General features: G+C 49.3%; 1 protein-coding gene across 1 annotated transcript; it reads left to right on the top strand.

Annotated features, from left to right (window-relative positions):
* The first annotated feature begins 1,672 nt into the window (after window positions 1-1,672).
* On the top strand, window positions 1,673-14,700 carry rorca (RAR-related orphan receptor C a). The gene is made up of 10 exons (XM_035521975.1): window positions 1,673-2,019; window positions 7,073-7,158; window positions 7,730-7,871; window positions 8,416-8,877; window positions 9,482-9,603; window positions 9,896-10,028; window positions 11,138-11,245; window positions 11,745-11,855; window positions 11,961-12,073; window positions 12,264-14,700. The coding sequence occupies exons 1-10, from the start codon at window positions 2,013-2,015 to the stop codon at window positions 12,423-12,425; spliced, it is 1,446 nt and encodes a 481-aa protein (XP_035377868.1). The 5' UTR covers window positions 1,673-2,012; the 3' UTR covers window positions 12,426-14,700.
* The last annotated feature ends 26 nt before the right edge of the window (window positions 14,701-14,726 follow it).

The following is a 14,726-nucleotide window of genomic DNA, read 5'->3' as shown; positions in this document are numbered from 1 at the left end:
AAAAGCCCATAAAAGAGAGAAAGTGCTGGAGTACAGACAGGAAGATGCTCTCATGGAGGAGGGTTAGCTGCTGCCTTTAAATGAGGAAGATGAGCACGACCAGATGAAGGTAATAGAGAAGAGCAGAAGCTTGGGAAAGGAACTAACCCCATGATCTCACTTCTGTAGTACTGCTGTAGTTCTGCTGTGGGTTCTGCCTGCACTGGCTGGAGTTTCCGCTATGTCTTCTTAGCATGCTTGTGCGCCTTTCTTTGTTCTTTGGGCTTTTTTTCCTCTCCAAACACAAGGCGAGAAATATGTACTATGTCATGGGTGAAGATGCAAGAGCAAAAAATGTAGCTTATGGATGGAAGTCCCTGAAGGAGCACAAAACACACAGATGCAGAGATACGCACGGAGGTACACGCAGAGGCCATGTGCTTGGCACAAAGGCAGAACTGAACATTCCGCAGGAAGTAGGGAATTTCAGAGCACATGCACATGTGAAACACTGGAAGAACAGGGAGAGACCTGCTGCACTGAGGACCTACACAGAAAGAAGAGGCACAAATAAACTGGGAGGAGGAGTGAACTGGAGTTCACTGGAGCTGCCTCAGTGTCCGTCTTGCTCCACTAATCTACCCAATATAATCTCTAGTCCTTTCATAATACAGACTCACAGGTTACATCGCAGGCTCTCAATTCTCTCCTCCCTTGCTCCCTTGTTCACCCACTCACACTTGTGGCCAGTTGTTTTTAATCAGCACTTTATCAGACCGCTACTGCGGCCCGACCTCAGTCGTAAAGGCATCCATGGTCTCGTCTTCTTCTAACAGAGCCAAGTACCCTTCAGAAGACCTGCGTGTGTTGTTGTTATTGTTTAGATGGCTGAGCAATTTGTTGTTATTGGGATTTGTAAACACGGGGGTATTTGTGTCTTCTTCAGTGTCTGTAGTCCTTTGAACATCATGTGTGATGTAATAAACCACAATTATTCACGTTTCCCTGTGTGTAAGGAGGTGGCCAATGTCTAAAGATCCAGTAAACATCCCACTGTATATGGCCTCAGGTACAACTGCCCCACTGCCGAGTTGTGTCTTCACTGTGGGAAACTGTATGAGAACACTTAACTGCTGTAAAGTTGTTGTTTTATTTGCATATATGGTGCATAGAGGAATTTAGACCAAACCAAACAGTTGGGTTGAGAAATTGTAAAAAATTATATTTTGTGCATTACGTTTTTGTTTTTTTTTTTGTTTGTTTGAAATGTAATGCCTTTAAATACTGTGACTGTCATTTCTCATTACATTTAGCATGTTATACTTTAATGTTAATATGTTAGACGAAACACATTAAAATTGTGTCCTACGAAAAAAAGTTATATGCTTAGAAAACGGAACAACGGTTAAATGGTTCAAGCCTCCTTGATCTCATCCCGACGACTGAACAAACTTGCATTCGACATTTTTCCAAGCAGCCGGTTTTCACTTTCATGCAAAGACAGGAACCGAAAGAGATCGTCTACAACGCCTCAGCCACCATCACGCAAACAAACGACGGCACAGGACGCGCGAGATTCCCACGACACGGTGACACGCTGCCACGGTTTCCCACACGCGCGAGCGCACGGCGCCTCCTTAAAGCGCGTGAGCAGGAGCGCGCGCCGCAGCTTGCTTGGGGCACGAGGCGTGCCTGTGTAGCGAATCATGTGAGAGTCCACGCGCTGAAAGTAGGTTAGTGATCGAGTGAGTGTGACAGAGCGAGCGCGAGGGAACGAAAACAGCTCTCAGCGGTGGAGAAGATACGACACACGCCTTCGTGCAAAAAGCAAACAACGGGATTAAGCAACCGGGATTAAGTCCAAATTCGGAAACACCGAATTTACTATTTGGATGCGTATCCGCAAACCTATGTGAATTCCTTTAAACTGCTCCATTTTTGGAGCTTTAACGTTTCATTTGATTTCACCATTTGCCTTCGTTCAGATGCTCCGGAGTTGCGCTGTTTCCAGATAATAGAACCCCAGCAGCAGAATGAGAGGTGAGTCGAGTTTCCAGGTTCACGTTTGTTACCGTCACCAGAAGTGTCGCGCGTGCTTTAACGTTACTTGGCTCGATCTTTGCGGAGTAGCTAGCTGAAGCGAACCTAGCACCAATAAAACAACCGACGGATTAACTACTGGCGTCTGGAGTGTCACGACAATCCGCGACATCCAAGATGACATTTGCACCCGCCGAGTTAAACCTTTCCCCAGTGCACGGCTTCTTCAGAGAGCGTTTAGTGAAATGCAGTGTAACTTTCCCCTTCAGCAGGCGAAACGGGAGCTGGTGGTGGAAGCGAAGTTCAGTGTGCAGGAGTTGGGACTGAACGCGCATTCAGCTGGATACTGACGTCATTTTCACGTTACCTTTAAACGGCACCAAGAACGCGAAACGTGCTGATTACGATTCTTTTAACGGATTGTTCCTGAACTTCTTTAAACTGCCTCAAAATAACCGCCTTGTTGTTTTGGAGCGTCAAAGGCTTTTCGTTCGTCTCTGTTGCATTTGAATCGTCTGGTGCGTTTAAAACGCACCGTTCTGCAAAAAAAAAACAACAAAAAAACCCACAGCTGAACGTGCTAAATGCTTCTTGTTTGGTTAAAGCTTAGCAGAGTAAAACCGTCTGGTGAAACAGCGCCCCTACGGTGAACCATGGCTCGCGGGTGTCCGCGTGAATATAATCGGAGTGCATTTGAGTGCCAACGTGGTCACGAGCGCATTTGCTTATTTCATTGACTTGCTTGTTAGTGAATTTATTGTGGGGAAAACGAGGAAATAAGATGAGAATGGTCAGGTGCGTAAGGTGAATTAAAAGGTTTGGCCACCTTGCTGGAAGTACAAACACTACTCTTGGCTACACTTACCAAACGCATTACTGAAATTCACAGACAGTTCTGATTTAATCATTTTGGCTTGGAGGCTTTTTTTTGGACTCCTGCCCAATGGTGTCCAGTATGTGGAACTTTATCCTTGGCAAACGTTGCACATTCTACCTTATTGTCAAAATAAAATAACTTCTTAAATTGTCAAAGTCGTGCAGATCACTTCAGCTCATAAAAGCCTCAAGGCCACAGGTGACAGAGCCTGACGCGCGGCTGTGCAGCAGGTGCTCGTCTGGCCGTGCACGTGCGGTGGGGATGCCGGCCACGTTTGGAGGTCCCACGTCCGTCCCCTGTCAGCGGCGTGAGCCGCTGCTACGGTGGCTGCGAGGGGACACCCAACTGTCTGCTTCTTTCCTCTGTCACCACGGCTCAGGCGGGCCGAGCGTCCGTCTTTGGCGTGTGTCCTCTTGGGCTCTGGGGGTGGGGCTCTTCTAGTGTTTGTTCCCAGGCGCAGAATGTGCCGCTCCCTGCTGCCTTTCGTTGTTGTCAGATTACATTTCAAACTCTTTTTTTTTTTTTTCTTTCTTTCTTTCTTCTTTTTTCCAAATGACAGTTTAATTAGACTGGAAAAGTGGTCTAGGAGGTTGGGGGTGGGGGGTAAAGTAGTCACCGAGACTCCATTAGTGGAGAAGGTGACTTATCCAACGCCAACACACATCAAGATAAAAACCAAGCGTCAGTGGCCACCTTCTCTGCTGTTTCAGCCCGGTGGCGTTACTTGCGCTGAAGAATCACTTACTCCTACTGTGCATATTTAAAGAGACCCAGCGGTGTCATTCCACCATCTTACTTTACCAAGCTTAGTTTTTAATCATTAACACAACTTGGTTGTTAGTAGGTGTATTAGATGTAAACTTTTTTTGTTGTTTTAGTGTCAGAAATGGCACAGTGAGTATAAACATTTCCACTGCTAAAACTGTACAATAATGAGTTATTTTTTTGTCCATGCACAGCATTTAGCTGACACTTTAATCCAAAGCGACTTACAGTTCGGACTGAGTACAGCTTGAGGGTTAAGGGTCTTGCTCAGGGGCCCATCAGTGTCAACTTGGCTGTGGTGGGACTTGAACCAGCAACCTTCTGATTCCAAGTCACAGTCTGAGTTACCACTGCCTCCAGTTAGCGCTGTGCTAAGTGCGGATGTTTATGAAGAACTTTGGAGCTTCTTGTACTTTCATCACGTTGAGAAGGATTGTGTGTAAAACCGCTGATGGTGCCAGAGCGCCACACCTTCCAGCCCAACGCTGGCACTCGCAGGTCTGGCCCTCAGCGAACCCGTGAGGCTCGTAGGCATGGCCCAGACATGCCCGCATGGAGGTGATTGCACACGTTTCCCATTTGCAGAAGGAGAGTGTGTCCCGCAATGTGATTTTGTACGATTTCTTCCGACTTCTGTTTCCGGATGAGTGAACGCCCACTTCCAGACGTGGCCTTTGGTCACAGGAACCGCCGGTATGAGCACGGACACTTTGAACGAATTTTGAGGGAGATGTCCGAGAGCCTGGCAGCTGAACGAGACAGGATGTTGGGAACTACGAGACGGAGGTGCAACCGTATCATTTGTTTAATGGAGAAAGCGGAACACAAGCACATGGGGCTGTTGGGAATGTTGGAAATGTTGTGGAAAGTTCTGGGAATTATGTAACAGTGGCATCTGGAAAGAAGAGATGTGACGAAGGCCGACCGTCTGATCTGAGAATGGGATCGTTGCCCCGGAAAGAGCAGGAGCGTACCTCACTCTTGTGCCTTTCCTCGGAGATGACGCTGACATCTGTTGACATGCCGTATAAATACAGACGGTCCACGTTACAAATGTCGCTTGCTTTCTGAGCTGTGCGGTGGCGGTGAACATCTCTGACTGCACTTCCGTACAATCACTTCCTACCATTCCCTGCAGACTTGCACTGGGAAAGCCCACTGTGACCATGTGGGTCTCTGGTGGTGTGTGGATGGTGTAGAGCAGCGCTGAGCTTCGGGAGAAGCCGGGCTCCGGTTGTGGCACGTCCACGTGAGCTCTGCGGGCTCCTGTCCTGTCCAAAGTGCAGCGTAAACGGGGCCTTGGGAGCTCCGTCTGCCTTGTTTGGATAAGGGAGCGAAGAGGCCAAAGTCCTGGGTCCCTTTACAGCCTGCGTGTAGCCAGGGCTGAAGAGATTACTTACCATACCACAGCCGATAAACACAGAGCTGCTAAATCTCACCTTAATGAGTTCTTCGGCGCGACCTCCTCCGGGGTGGTTGTGGCTCGTGTGAGTAGGTTTATATTTGCTCCACCTACCAAGACTTAACAGCGTAAGCAGGTTCTGACTGGGTCAGGAAGCAGAGAGCACCTGGGGCATGGATGGGTCCGGCGTGGCCGCACACGTTTGCCAGCGTGGTCCTCTTGCTATGCTGTTGAGAGATGTCATAATTCACTTGAATGTTGATGAGCACTGAGCGCTTGTATGCGGTCTTTCTCGTTGTCCTTTTGAGGAAGGAGAGTGGAGACGTTGACAAGTGAGGTGCATCTGCCTGCAGGTTACGAGGGCTCACGCAGATAACAGCAGTCAAACACGTCACACTTGCATTTACACTACACCTCAGTAGGTAACAAAGTTATAATGTGCAAAAGATGTGCAGTCTTCATTAGGAATGCACTATCTGGCATAGTGTCAGTTATATTTTTAACAACATGTTTTTGAACACTTTTACAAAACAAAGCATCTCAGTATATTAATCTTCCTTACGTACACTGAGCTCAGTCTGTCTGTTTATCTAATCTTATACGTTTAGCCACAGTGTATTGCTGCGTAACCCTTTCTATCAAGGAAGCAGCTGTGGTGTGTGCGTGCATGCGCGGTTTGGCTGACTGAGGTCTGTTCATAACATCATTCCTGAGTCCTGCTGGGAAGCCATCACTTTAAAAATAGTTTTATGATGGCACTTCAGCCATTCATGGCACGCTGTCACAAGTCAAGAGCACGGCTGAGTTACTGTAAATCCATACCACCAGATCTCCTTCCTCCTGCCCTTACATAAGAGCCATACAACTCTGTCTGTTTTCATTGCGAAGTATCGAGAAGAAGAAAAAAAGTTACTGACCTGCATCTCGAGTCTGTCACTGATGAAAAAGCAGACAGGTGCGATGGAGGATCATGCCCTGCCCCCAACTGTGGAGGGGGGGGTGTGTTGGGTGGTGGGGGGGACCCATGAGGGTTGTGTGAGCTGACCAGTCAGAGGCGAGAGTTTTGGCACAGGCAGCCAGTGAGGGGTTGACCAGGGAGATGCTCGTCACAGTGTTGCTAGGGCGACCCTCCCTGCGCGAGTGTGTTTGTGGAGCGTGTCCAGGCAGTGGTTATATAACGTGGCAGGACGGGGAGAAGGAGGGTTTGTTTGGGGTTGAAAGAGATTGATGAGAGAGAAAGGGAGAGACCGTTTACCATTTTACAGTACGTGTGCGTGTGTTTGTCTGGAGCTCTGGTTAGAGGACGTCACTCATGTTGAGTACATTTCTGAGAGAGGGAGAGCTGTGGTTCTGTATCCAGCGTTAGCTCTCTCTGTCTCTCTGTCTCTCTCTCTCTCTCTCTCTCTCTCTCTCTCTCTCCCTCCCTCCCTCACTGGGTTGACACCTGGACGTTCTTTCCCTCCGTCAGCTGAGCACTGAAGCATAAGTGTTCTCTTACCCACCGAAAGGTTAGATAAATTAAATTGGGGTAAATTAGGTGTTGCCTAACATCTTGCGTCACCACACAACCTTTTAAGAAATCAAATTCACAAGGATGTGCTCGGTAACGGGGGGTTAGTGAGGGCAGTTTTCGTAAGCTCTCCCACATCTAGAAGACCCCACGTTATGTGGGACGGCTCTTCTTTCGTAACTAAATCTCCTGGCTTCAAGAAGGAGCCAAGGAATGTATCCAGAGTAATCTCCCAGCCATAGCGCACTCGCACAGCAGTCAAGGATCAGTGGCTCAGACCCCGGTGTCGGCCAGCCCAGCCCAGACCCGACGCTCCCAGCATGAGAACTCTACACTCCAGTGGCACAGCTGTGATGTTGCTCACTGAGCCTTCAGCTTCTCTGCTGTGGAACTGCGTTGGTACTGTTTGATTTTATGCATCCCTCTCTCTCTCTCTCTCTCTCTCTCTCTCTCTCTCTTGCTCTTTCTTGCGCGCTCTCTCTCTCTCTTGTGCTCTCAGCTCAAATTGAGGTGATCCCTTGTAAGATCTGTGGGGACAAGTCATCTGGTATTCACTACGGCGTGATCACGTGTGAAGGGTGCAAGGTAACGTGACCCACTCCACATCGTCTGTTACACAATGAGACTTCAGTAATCTGCACCAGGATCCCCCAAAAATCTGTTCATTCATGCAAATACATTTCATGCATTCAATTGTTATATTACACTATTAGGATTATTTTATTGTAAACGGTGCATGGGTTGCCAGTCCAGGTGTCAACGCACTGGTGTTTGGCCCTGATGCGCCCTCTGATGGGTGCTGTGGGAGGTCTGGGATTCGCTCCCGGGCTGGACTGGGAACGCCCTGCTCTGTTCTGTTGGACTGCGTAATTTGGAATGAAGAGGGATTACGGTTCTGTTGTAATCTGCTCCCCCACGTCTCAGAGTTTTCACTTTGTTCCTCCCAGTTGAGCAGCACGTCTGTCTGATGCAGCGTTGCCTTTCTCAAGCTCTGAATCCTCCCAGTATAAGAGCCAAAAGCTTTCTTGGTTCCAAGTGACCCAGAGAATCCAGCATTGCTGCCTTAACACGACGGTCACGTTCCCAGCCTGTTCCCTCAGTTAGGAGTGTTTAGCCGCGGGTCTGAAACTCTCCGTCTCTCATGCGCCCTCCGCAGGGTTTCTTCCGTCGCAGTCAACAGAACAACGCCATGTACTCGTGCTCTCGACAGAGGAACTGCCCCATCGACCGGACCAGCCGGAACCGCTGCCAGCACTGTCGCTTGCAGAAGTGCCTGGCACTGGGCATGAGCCGTGACGGTAAGACCCCGCCCCCATGACAGGCCCCGCCCACAGCTCCGCCACCAGCTTCCTCGTATGAATGACTGACAGACAGAGAGAGGAGGAAGTTGCCCTCATTATAATATAGTGGCATCAAACGAGGGAAACCGGTCGAGCATGAAGAGTTTCATCCTCGTCTAGTCTCGTGTTCGTGTGTTGGCTGTTGTTGGCTGCTCCTGCATATCTGATCTGATGGAACCAGACTGCCCTGCTTCTGTAGTATATACCTTCCCTGCCTGTGCACCTCTGCGCCTTTATAACCAGCATTCACATCTACGGCTTTAGCTGACGCTGTCATCCAAAGCAACTTAGTCATGACCGAGTACAACTTGAGTAATTGAGGGTTAAGGGTCTTGCTCAGGGGCCCAACAGTGGCAATTTGGCAGTGGTGGAGCTTGAACCAACAACCTTCCGATTACAAGTCAGGTACCATAACCAGGAGGACAAATGCTCACTCTCTCTCTCTCTTTCTCTTTCTTTCTTTTTTTTTTTCCCCGACCACCCTTTTCTTCGTCCCCGTCAGCGGTGAAGTTTGGTCGCATGTCCAAGAAGCAGCGTGCCAGCCTGTATGCTGAGGTCCAGAAGCATCAGCAGTCACAGGAGCACGAAGGTGACCTAGGGGTCGCTCCCGTCCTGCCCCGAGCGGGGGCGGAGCCGAGCGGCAGCGTGCACGGGAGAGCCTACAGCCGCAGCTCCAGCTCCGCCCCCAGCGACTTCGACGACGTCGGCGCCTTGCCCGACGGCCTGCCGTTCGATTTTCCCCGTACACCAGAGGGCGCCAGTGAGTATGGCACCCTGGAGCCGCTGGGGGGCTGCAGAGGGAATGGCTCCTCCCCCCAGAGCTCTCCGGAGCAGAGCGGGGCGGAGTGTGGCGATGGACCCCACGTCAGACGTGACCACCGGCCCCTGCAGGAGGTGGAGATGGGCCTATACACACGCTCGCTGCTACACGGCCTGCCGGACAGCTGCTCATTGCTCGAGATAGGTCAGCTAAACGACACACACGCGTGCGCACACTCCACATGTCCTCCCTCTGTGTAGGACTCCACCCCGTAGAGGGTGGAGATGTAAGCACAGCGAGGTCATCTTTATTGTAGCTCTTTCATAGGAGAACTTTCATTCTAAGATGAATAAAGAAGGCAAAAGTAGGTAGAAGCAGAGAATTGAAGTGGTGTGGGTTGTTTTTAAATTGCCTGTAATCTAATGCACATTCCTTGACTGATTCGTTAACCTCTCTGGAGTGTGAAGACCCCCCCCCCCCCTTCTAGCCCACCATTCTGCTGCAATATTGTAGCTGGTCCAAATAATTCCGAATGTGTTTGGTTGTCGTCGTCTATGTTTGCTGTTGTGATGGTGCGTTTCTCCCTCAGGCGTGACTTCAGTGGCATGGAAGCCATGACTTCAGAGTTAAACATCACCAAGTGTTCACGTGTCATGCAAAATTATAAAAACATGCACTACAGAGGTGTTGAGTTACAGTGCTAGTGTTGGATATCTACAGGACTTCACTGCGTCAGTTTAATGACTCAAGCATGTTGGGGTGTGTGTGTGTGTGTGTGTGTGTGTGTGTGTGTGTGTGTGCTTTGTAGAGCGTATCACCCAGAGCATAGTGAAGTCTCACATGGAGACGAGTCAGTACACTCCAGAGGAGTTGAAGCGTCTATCCTGGACTATCTACACAGCCGAGGAAACACGTGCCTACCAGAACAGGGTCTGGATCCTTAACCCTTCACGTAAACCTAGAACCATTGCCGCAGTAAATGGGAACCGATGAGCAGAGATTTGAGAGTCCGTCTAACGGACATCCTCAATATTCAAATAAGGGTGGAATTTAGAAGGCGAGGCCAGGACCCCACCATCTGTCAGTCAGTTACAGGCGAGCCTGTACTCTGGGTCTGTGATCTTCACGCAGACGTGACGTACGGGCTCTGGGCTTCTGGAAGCAGCGGCTGGGCTAACACGCTCGTGAGCCTGACCTGTGCTCTCTGCTGGTTCGTGCGCAGGCTACCGAGGTGATGTGGCAGCAGTGTGTGGTCCACATCACCAACGCCATCCAGTACGTGGTGGAGTTTGCCAAGCATATCGTGGGATTCATGGAGCTGTGTCAGAATGACCAGATCGTCCTCCTCAAAGGAGGTTAGCGCATGGCATTGCCACAGGGTGATCACAGCACTGTACAGGACCCTCTGCTCCTCTCTCTGTCTCTCTCTGTCTCTCTGTCTGTGTGTCTCTCACTCTCACTCACACACCACACACTCTCGTACACGCATGTAACATGTCTTCCAGAGGATTTAAGCAGTTCTTTACCTCAGTGTTTCATGACAGATGATACTACAGCAACTAACATATTTTAATTTTATTTTCATTTGTTGCTGCACGTGGTTTAGACAGCTTAGCTTGGATAATTGGCCAAAAGTCGTCCAGGCCAGTGAGACGGGACACGTGACGCTTGCCCATGAACAGCAGTAGCAGAAATGACGAGATGGACAGCTAAAAGCAGCACGCGGCACATCGCGTACGCTCGGTCTGCCATCTGACGCGCAGATCGCGTTTCTGTTTTCAAACGTGCTGCATTGTTTACGAAGCTGAAGTCGTCTTTTCTTGGAAGAGGAAATTGAGATTTAAGGTGAAACAGAAGAATTAAATCTGAAAGAACAGCCACACCATTTAAGGTGGAACAAAGGTTTGAGCAAGACACAGACCACAAGGTGGTACTTTGTTCAGAATAGTTCTCTAACGAGATCTGGGATGTATGGAGATATTCCTGCACATATAAACACACAAATTATTCATTTACATGCTGTCCATTTGAAATGCACCATCACACTATGAACAGTCACGCAAGGAGCAGTGACATCATCACAACAGTCGTCCGCTTTTGTTCTGACAGTTGCTAATCTCTCTCTCTCTCATTCTCTCTGTCTCTCTCTCTCATTCTCTCTGTCTCTCTCACTATCTCTCTCTCTCATTCACACTCTCTCTCTCTCTCTCTCTCACTATCTCTCTCTCTCTCTTTTACTGTTTCTCTTCTTCCTCTCACTTTGTGTTCCCTTGTCCGTTGTGTTCAGAACTTTTTACCCAATTTTAATTTAGGTCAAAACAAACCACTTGTCTTTTTCCCCCAGAGCCATTATCAACACACACATTGTTGACAATACCTTTGTGTGTGTTTACATTCATCAATAAAGCATCAGTGTGGGTTTGCCCCTGTTTTGTAAGTGTGTCTGTCTCCCCGTCCTCTGCAGGAGTCCTGCCTGTGTTGCTGGTACGGACATGCAGGACCTATAACCCTGTCAGCCACACGCTCTTCTTCGATGGGAAGTTCGCCAGTACTGAGCTCTTCAAGGCTCTCGGTACGTCACATACAGCTGAGGCCAACTTCTGGAACTGATGCGCTTGAGTTTTTCTGTTGTTTTGTTTGGTTGTTTTTGTTGACACACTGCGAGGTGTCGGCCTACTGGGTTTCCACTAACGTCTGCTGACAGCACACACTGTCCTAACAGTCAGTTTTTGTTTTGTGTTTTTCCTTTTCTTTGGTATACATTTCAAACCCGTATGCCCTGTTCTGTGTTAATTCCTGTCTCGATGAGGCCTGTGATTTGATGTCACATGCCCGGGTTCAGCGCGCGGGGCGTTGCAGTCAGCTAACTCTGCCCTCCTCTTCTTCCTCCTTGTGGCCTACCTAGTTCCCTTTTTGAGGGTTTATCCAGTTCTCTGCTGTATAACGCCTGATTCAGCACTCAAATCGGCCCCTCCGCGAGCCACGTGACCGCGTCTGGTGTGCGGCGATGCGTTTCTGGGAGCTGAGCAGTAACCGACGGCAATGTGACTGATCTCTGGCGTGCACTGCAGGTTGTGACGACCTGGTGAACGCGGTGTACGACCTGGCCGGGTCCATGAGCCATCTGCAGCTCAGCGAGGAGGAGATGGCCCTGTTCAGCGCAGCCGTTCTCTTCGCTCCAGGTCTGCACGGCCGCCGGGACACACGGGCATAGCGTTGGGCAGGGGGACAGGTGCGAGTGGGGTTTAAGTGTGTTGAGGAGTGACTTCCCCTGCGTGTTCCCACAGACCGACCTTGGCTTACACACAGACACCAAGTTCGGCAGCTTCAGGAGAAGGTCTATGTGGCGCTGCAGCGCTGTCTGACCAGAGGGGGCGCTGGAGAGGAGAAACTGGCCAAGGTGACTGCTGTCTTATGTTGACACGTCTTATTTAATTTAGTCTCCCCTTTTGTCTTTTTATATGTATGTGGACAGGGGTATCGTCCTTATGTCTCTGTGTTTGTAAATAGTTTTGGGAGAAGCTGTGGGGTGTGTTGGCTACATCACTGTAGCTGCATGGTCTGAATCTCTCTCTCTCTCTCATTTGTAGATGGTAGCTAAGCTGCCCACGATGAAGTCCATCTGTAACCTCCATATTGACAAGCTGGAGTTTTTCCGCCTTCTCCACCCTGAAACAGCCTTCAACTTCCCTCCGCTCTACAGGGAGGTGTTTGGCAGCGAACTTGCCTTCCCAGACTCCACCAAGGGCTAGAGTCCGGACGGCACCGCGGGCAGGCGGACGAGAGAGAGAGCGAGCGAGCGAGAGCGAAATGTGTAGGGATAGAAGGAGGTAGTGGTAGATGTGAAGTGTCACAAGCAGACCAGCAGTTCATTTACAATCCTGCACGCAACACTATAGGACTCCAAATCCCACAACCCCTTTCATGCTCCCTCCCAGAAGGGTAAAAGACACTAGCGTGTACGCCAGCCCCTTGTTTTCTGCTTTCAAACACAGGCTGCTGGGTGGTGGTCTACACACACTACCTACCTGTGTTAACTCCACCAAAGCAGCGGCGCTCGGCTGTTATTGGAGCCCGAGGCTGACCGAAGGTGACGTAGACAGTGCCGTGGATTGGGATGTGACCGTGCTCTCCTAGTGCGGATTTGTGACACGCCCTCAGGAACGAGAAGTAATACATTATGTATACTTGGCCTGTCTTGTGTAAAACGTGATTATTTTTTTTTTAAAGGTTGGTTTTTATGGCAGTCATTAGCGGCAATTTCGCATCACCTGACCAACTGCAGGGAAGGTCCAAAGGCGGACGCCGAAAACGCTTTTAGCGTAGCGTGCTAACCAGTGTTCCTGAGTCCATCAACCAGTTTTGTCGTGCGCAGCTGTCGCGTGCCCCTGTGCTGCGGCTGCCGTTTTTGGGCATGTGTCTGTGCATGTGGACAATGTTGCGGAAGTCGTTAGCTTGACCTCTCTGTGTTGGTGTTAATTAAACAAAACTTCACTCTAAAATGAAACACAAACTACATAGATTTATTTAGAATAATTTGGTGTGTGAGTGTGTGTTCAGCGCAGGAACAGTAGAACGTAGCTGGTGTAGTAAAGTGAATGTTGCGTAGACGTGTCAGACGCGTTTTAAAATCTCTGGCTCAGCTTTGCTGGCGGAGTTCCAGCAGTCTCCTTTGCTCAGCCCACTGACACTCTGCTCTGGGGGGTGGGGAGGCGGGTAGTTTTAGATGCAGCCCACTAGCATTTAGAGGCTTTTAAACCTACACTTTAAAATCTGGGAACTTGACCCCACTCGGCTTTCTCTTCCTCCAGCCTAAGTGTCACTCTCATTTGCCCTCTGACAGCACACACACGCACACACACAGCCCTGGATGCTACTGTTCCCCAGCCTCAGTGTAAAGCTGACCTTGGCCACTGGCCCCTCCCTCCTGTCCCAGGGGCCTCAGAATGGGGCCTTGTTTAAGTGAATATTCCATTTTTAATATTTGTGGCAAACGGGGTTTTTTTTTTGGTTTGTTTTTGCGTATTTGTATTCTTCGGTTGGTACGTTAAGGTTTGGAGAATGGCAGATGTGCGCGCATAGCCGGTGGGAGTGTTACCGGTAGTGCCTTTGTCCAAAAGGGGAAAAAACTCACGATTCGCGGATTCAATATAAAACTGTGATCTCGTCCTAATGGCTCAGAGAGTTTGGGGTGAAGGAAGCGAATGATTCTCCCTTTGAGTCAAACCTGTTCAACATCTCGCTCTGCACACTGCGGGACGGTGCTCGACCTCCAGACTCAACATTTCACTCGCAGACTTCACTTACACACTTCACTGGCTGCCGTGTCGCAATGCAACTGTGCGACAGGCGGTCTGTCGGACGCTCGTAACCGGGGATAACGCGTGCACTCCCGAATAACAAATGCAGAATTTTCTGAAGGACACGATTCTTGTATTAACTCGTTCTTCTCTAGATGACCTGCAAGGTGGGGGATGATTGTAAAGACACGCTTTGTGGAGAGGAAAATAAAGTACCTAGAACTTCTTAGAGCGTGTGCGCGCGTGTTGTGGAGTGAAGCCCTGCAAACCAGCACGTGCGGGTTTGGGGGCTTGTCGCTTGGTCTAGCAGAACACCGGGAACCCTGAGCGCTGTGTGGACTAGCAGGCCTGCCCGTCCGTGAGGACGTCTGGACCCCTGTCTGTGGTCAGTACCATCGCAGGACTTCAGAGAATAAAACGGGATCTCCAATAAAAGTGTCTAAGCGGATCGGATACTGATCGCGTCTTGTTTTGTGTGCTATTTCAGCCGTCATCGTCTTTCTGTGGGTTTCCCTCTCATGTTAGACTTGTGTTGCATTTCAGTTTTTAAGGCCGTTTTTAAGCAGAAAATCCGAGTCATTTATTGATCATCCATTGTTTCTTTTTGCTAAATTTATTGTATAAAAATCACTTAGTTCTTAATAGCTATAATTTATGACTTGAATTTAAACATGAGTTGTACATTGATAAAATGTGAATTAAGAATGTAATAAATCTTTTTACATAATATTTTCTCTCTTTTTTGCATAGAAA

The sequence above is a fragment of the Electrophorus electricus genome, chromosome 23 (assembly GCF_013358815.1).
Source record: "Electrophorus electricus isolate fEleEle1 chromosome 23, fEleEle1.pri, whole genome shotgun sequence".
In the NCBI taxonomy this organism is placed as follows: Eukaryota; Metazoa; Chordata; class Actinopteri; order Gymnotiformes; family Gymnotidae; genus Electrophorus; species Electrophorus electricus.
Note: the sequence above shows the minus strand (reverse complement) of the source record. Positions and strands in the feature narration are given on the sequence as shown.

What these genes read in the sequence shown, in the direction of transcription:
- rorca (XM_035521975.1), top strand. An exon ending in ACTGGGCATGAGCCGTGACG is followed by an intron (nt 7,872 to 8,415) that starts GTAAGACCCCGC and finishes CGTCCCCGTCAG; the next exon opens with CGGTGAAGTTTGGTCGCATG. An exon ending in CTGCTCATTGCTCGAGATAG is followed by an intron (nt 8,878 to 9,481) that starts GTCAGCTAAACG and finishes TGTGCTTTGTAG; the next exon opens with AGCGTATCACCCAGAGCATA.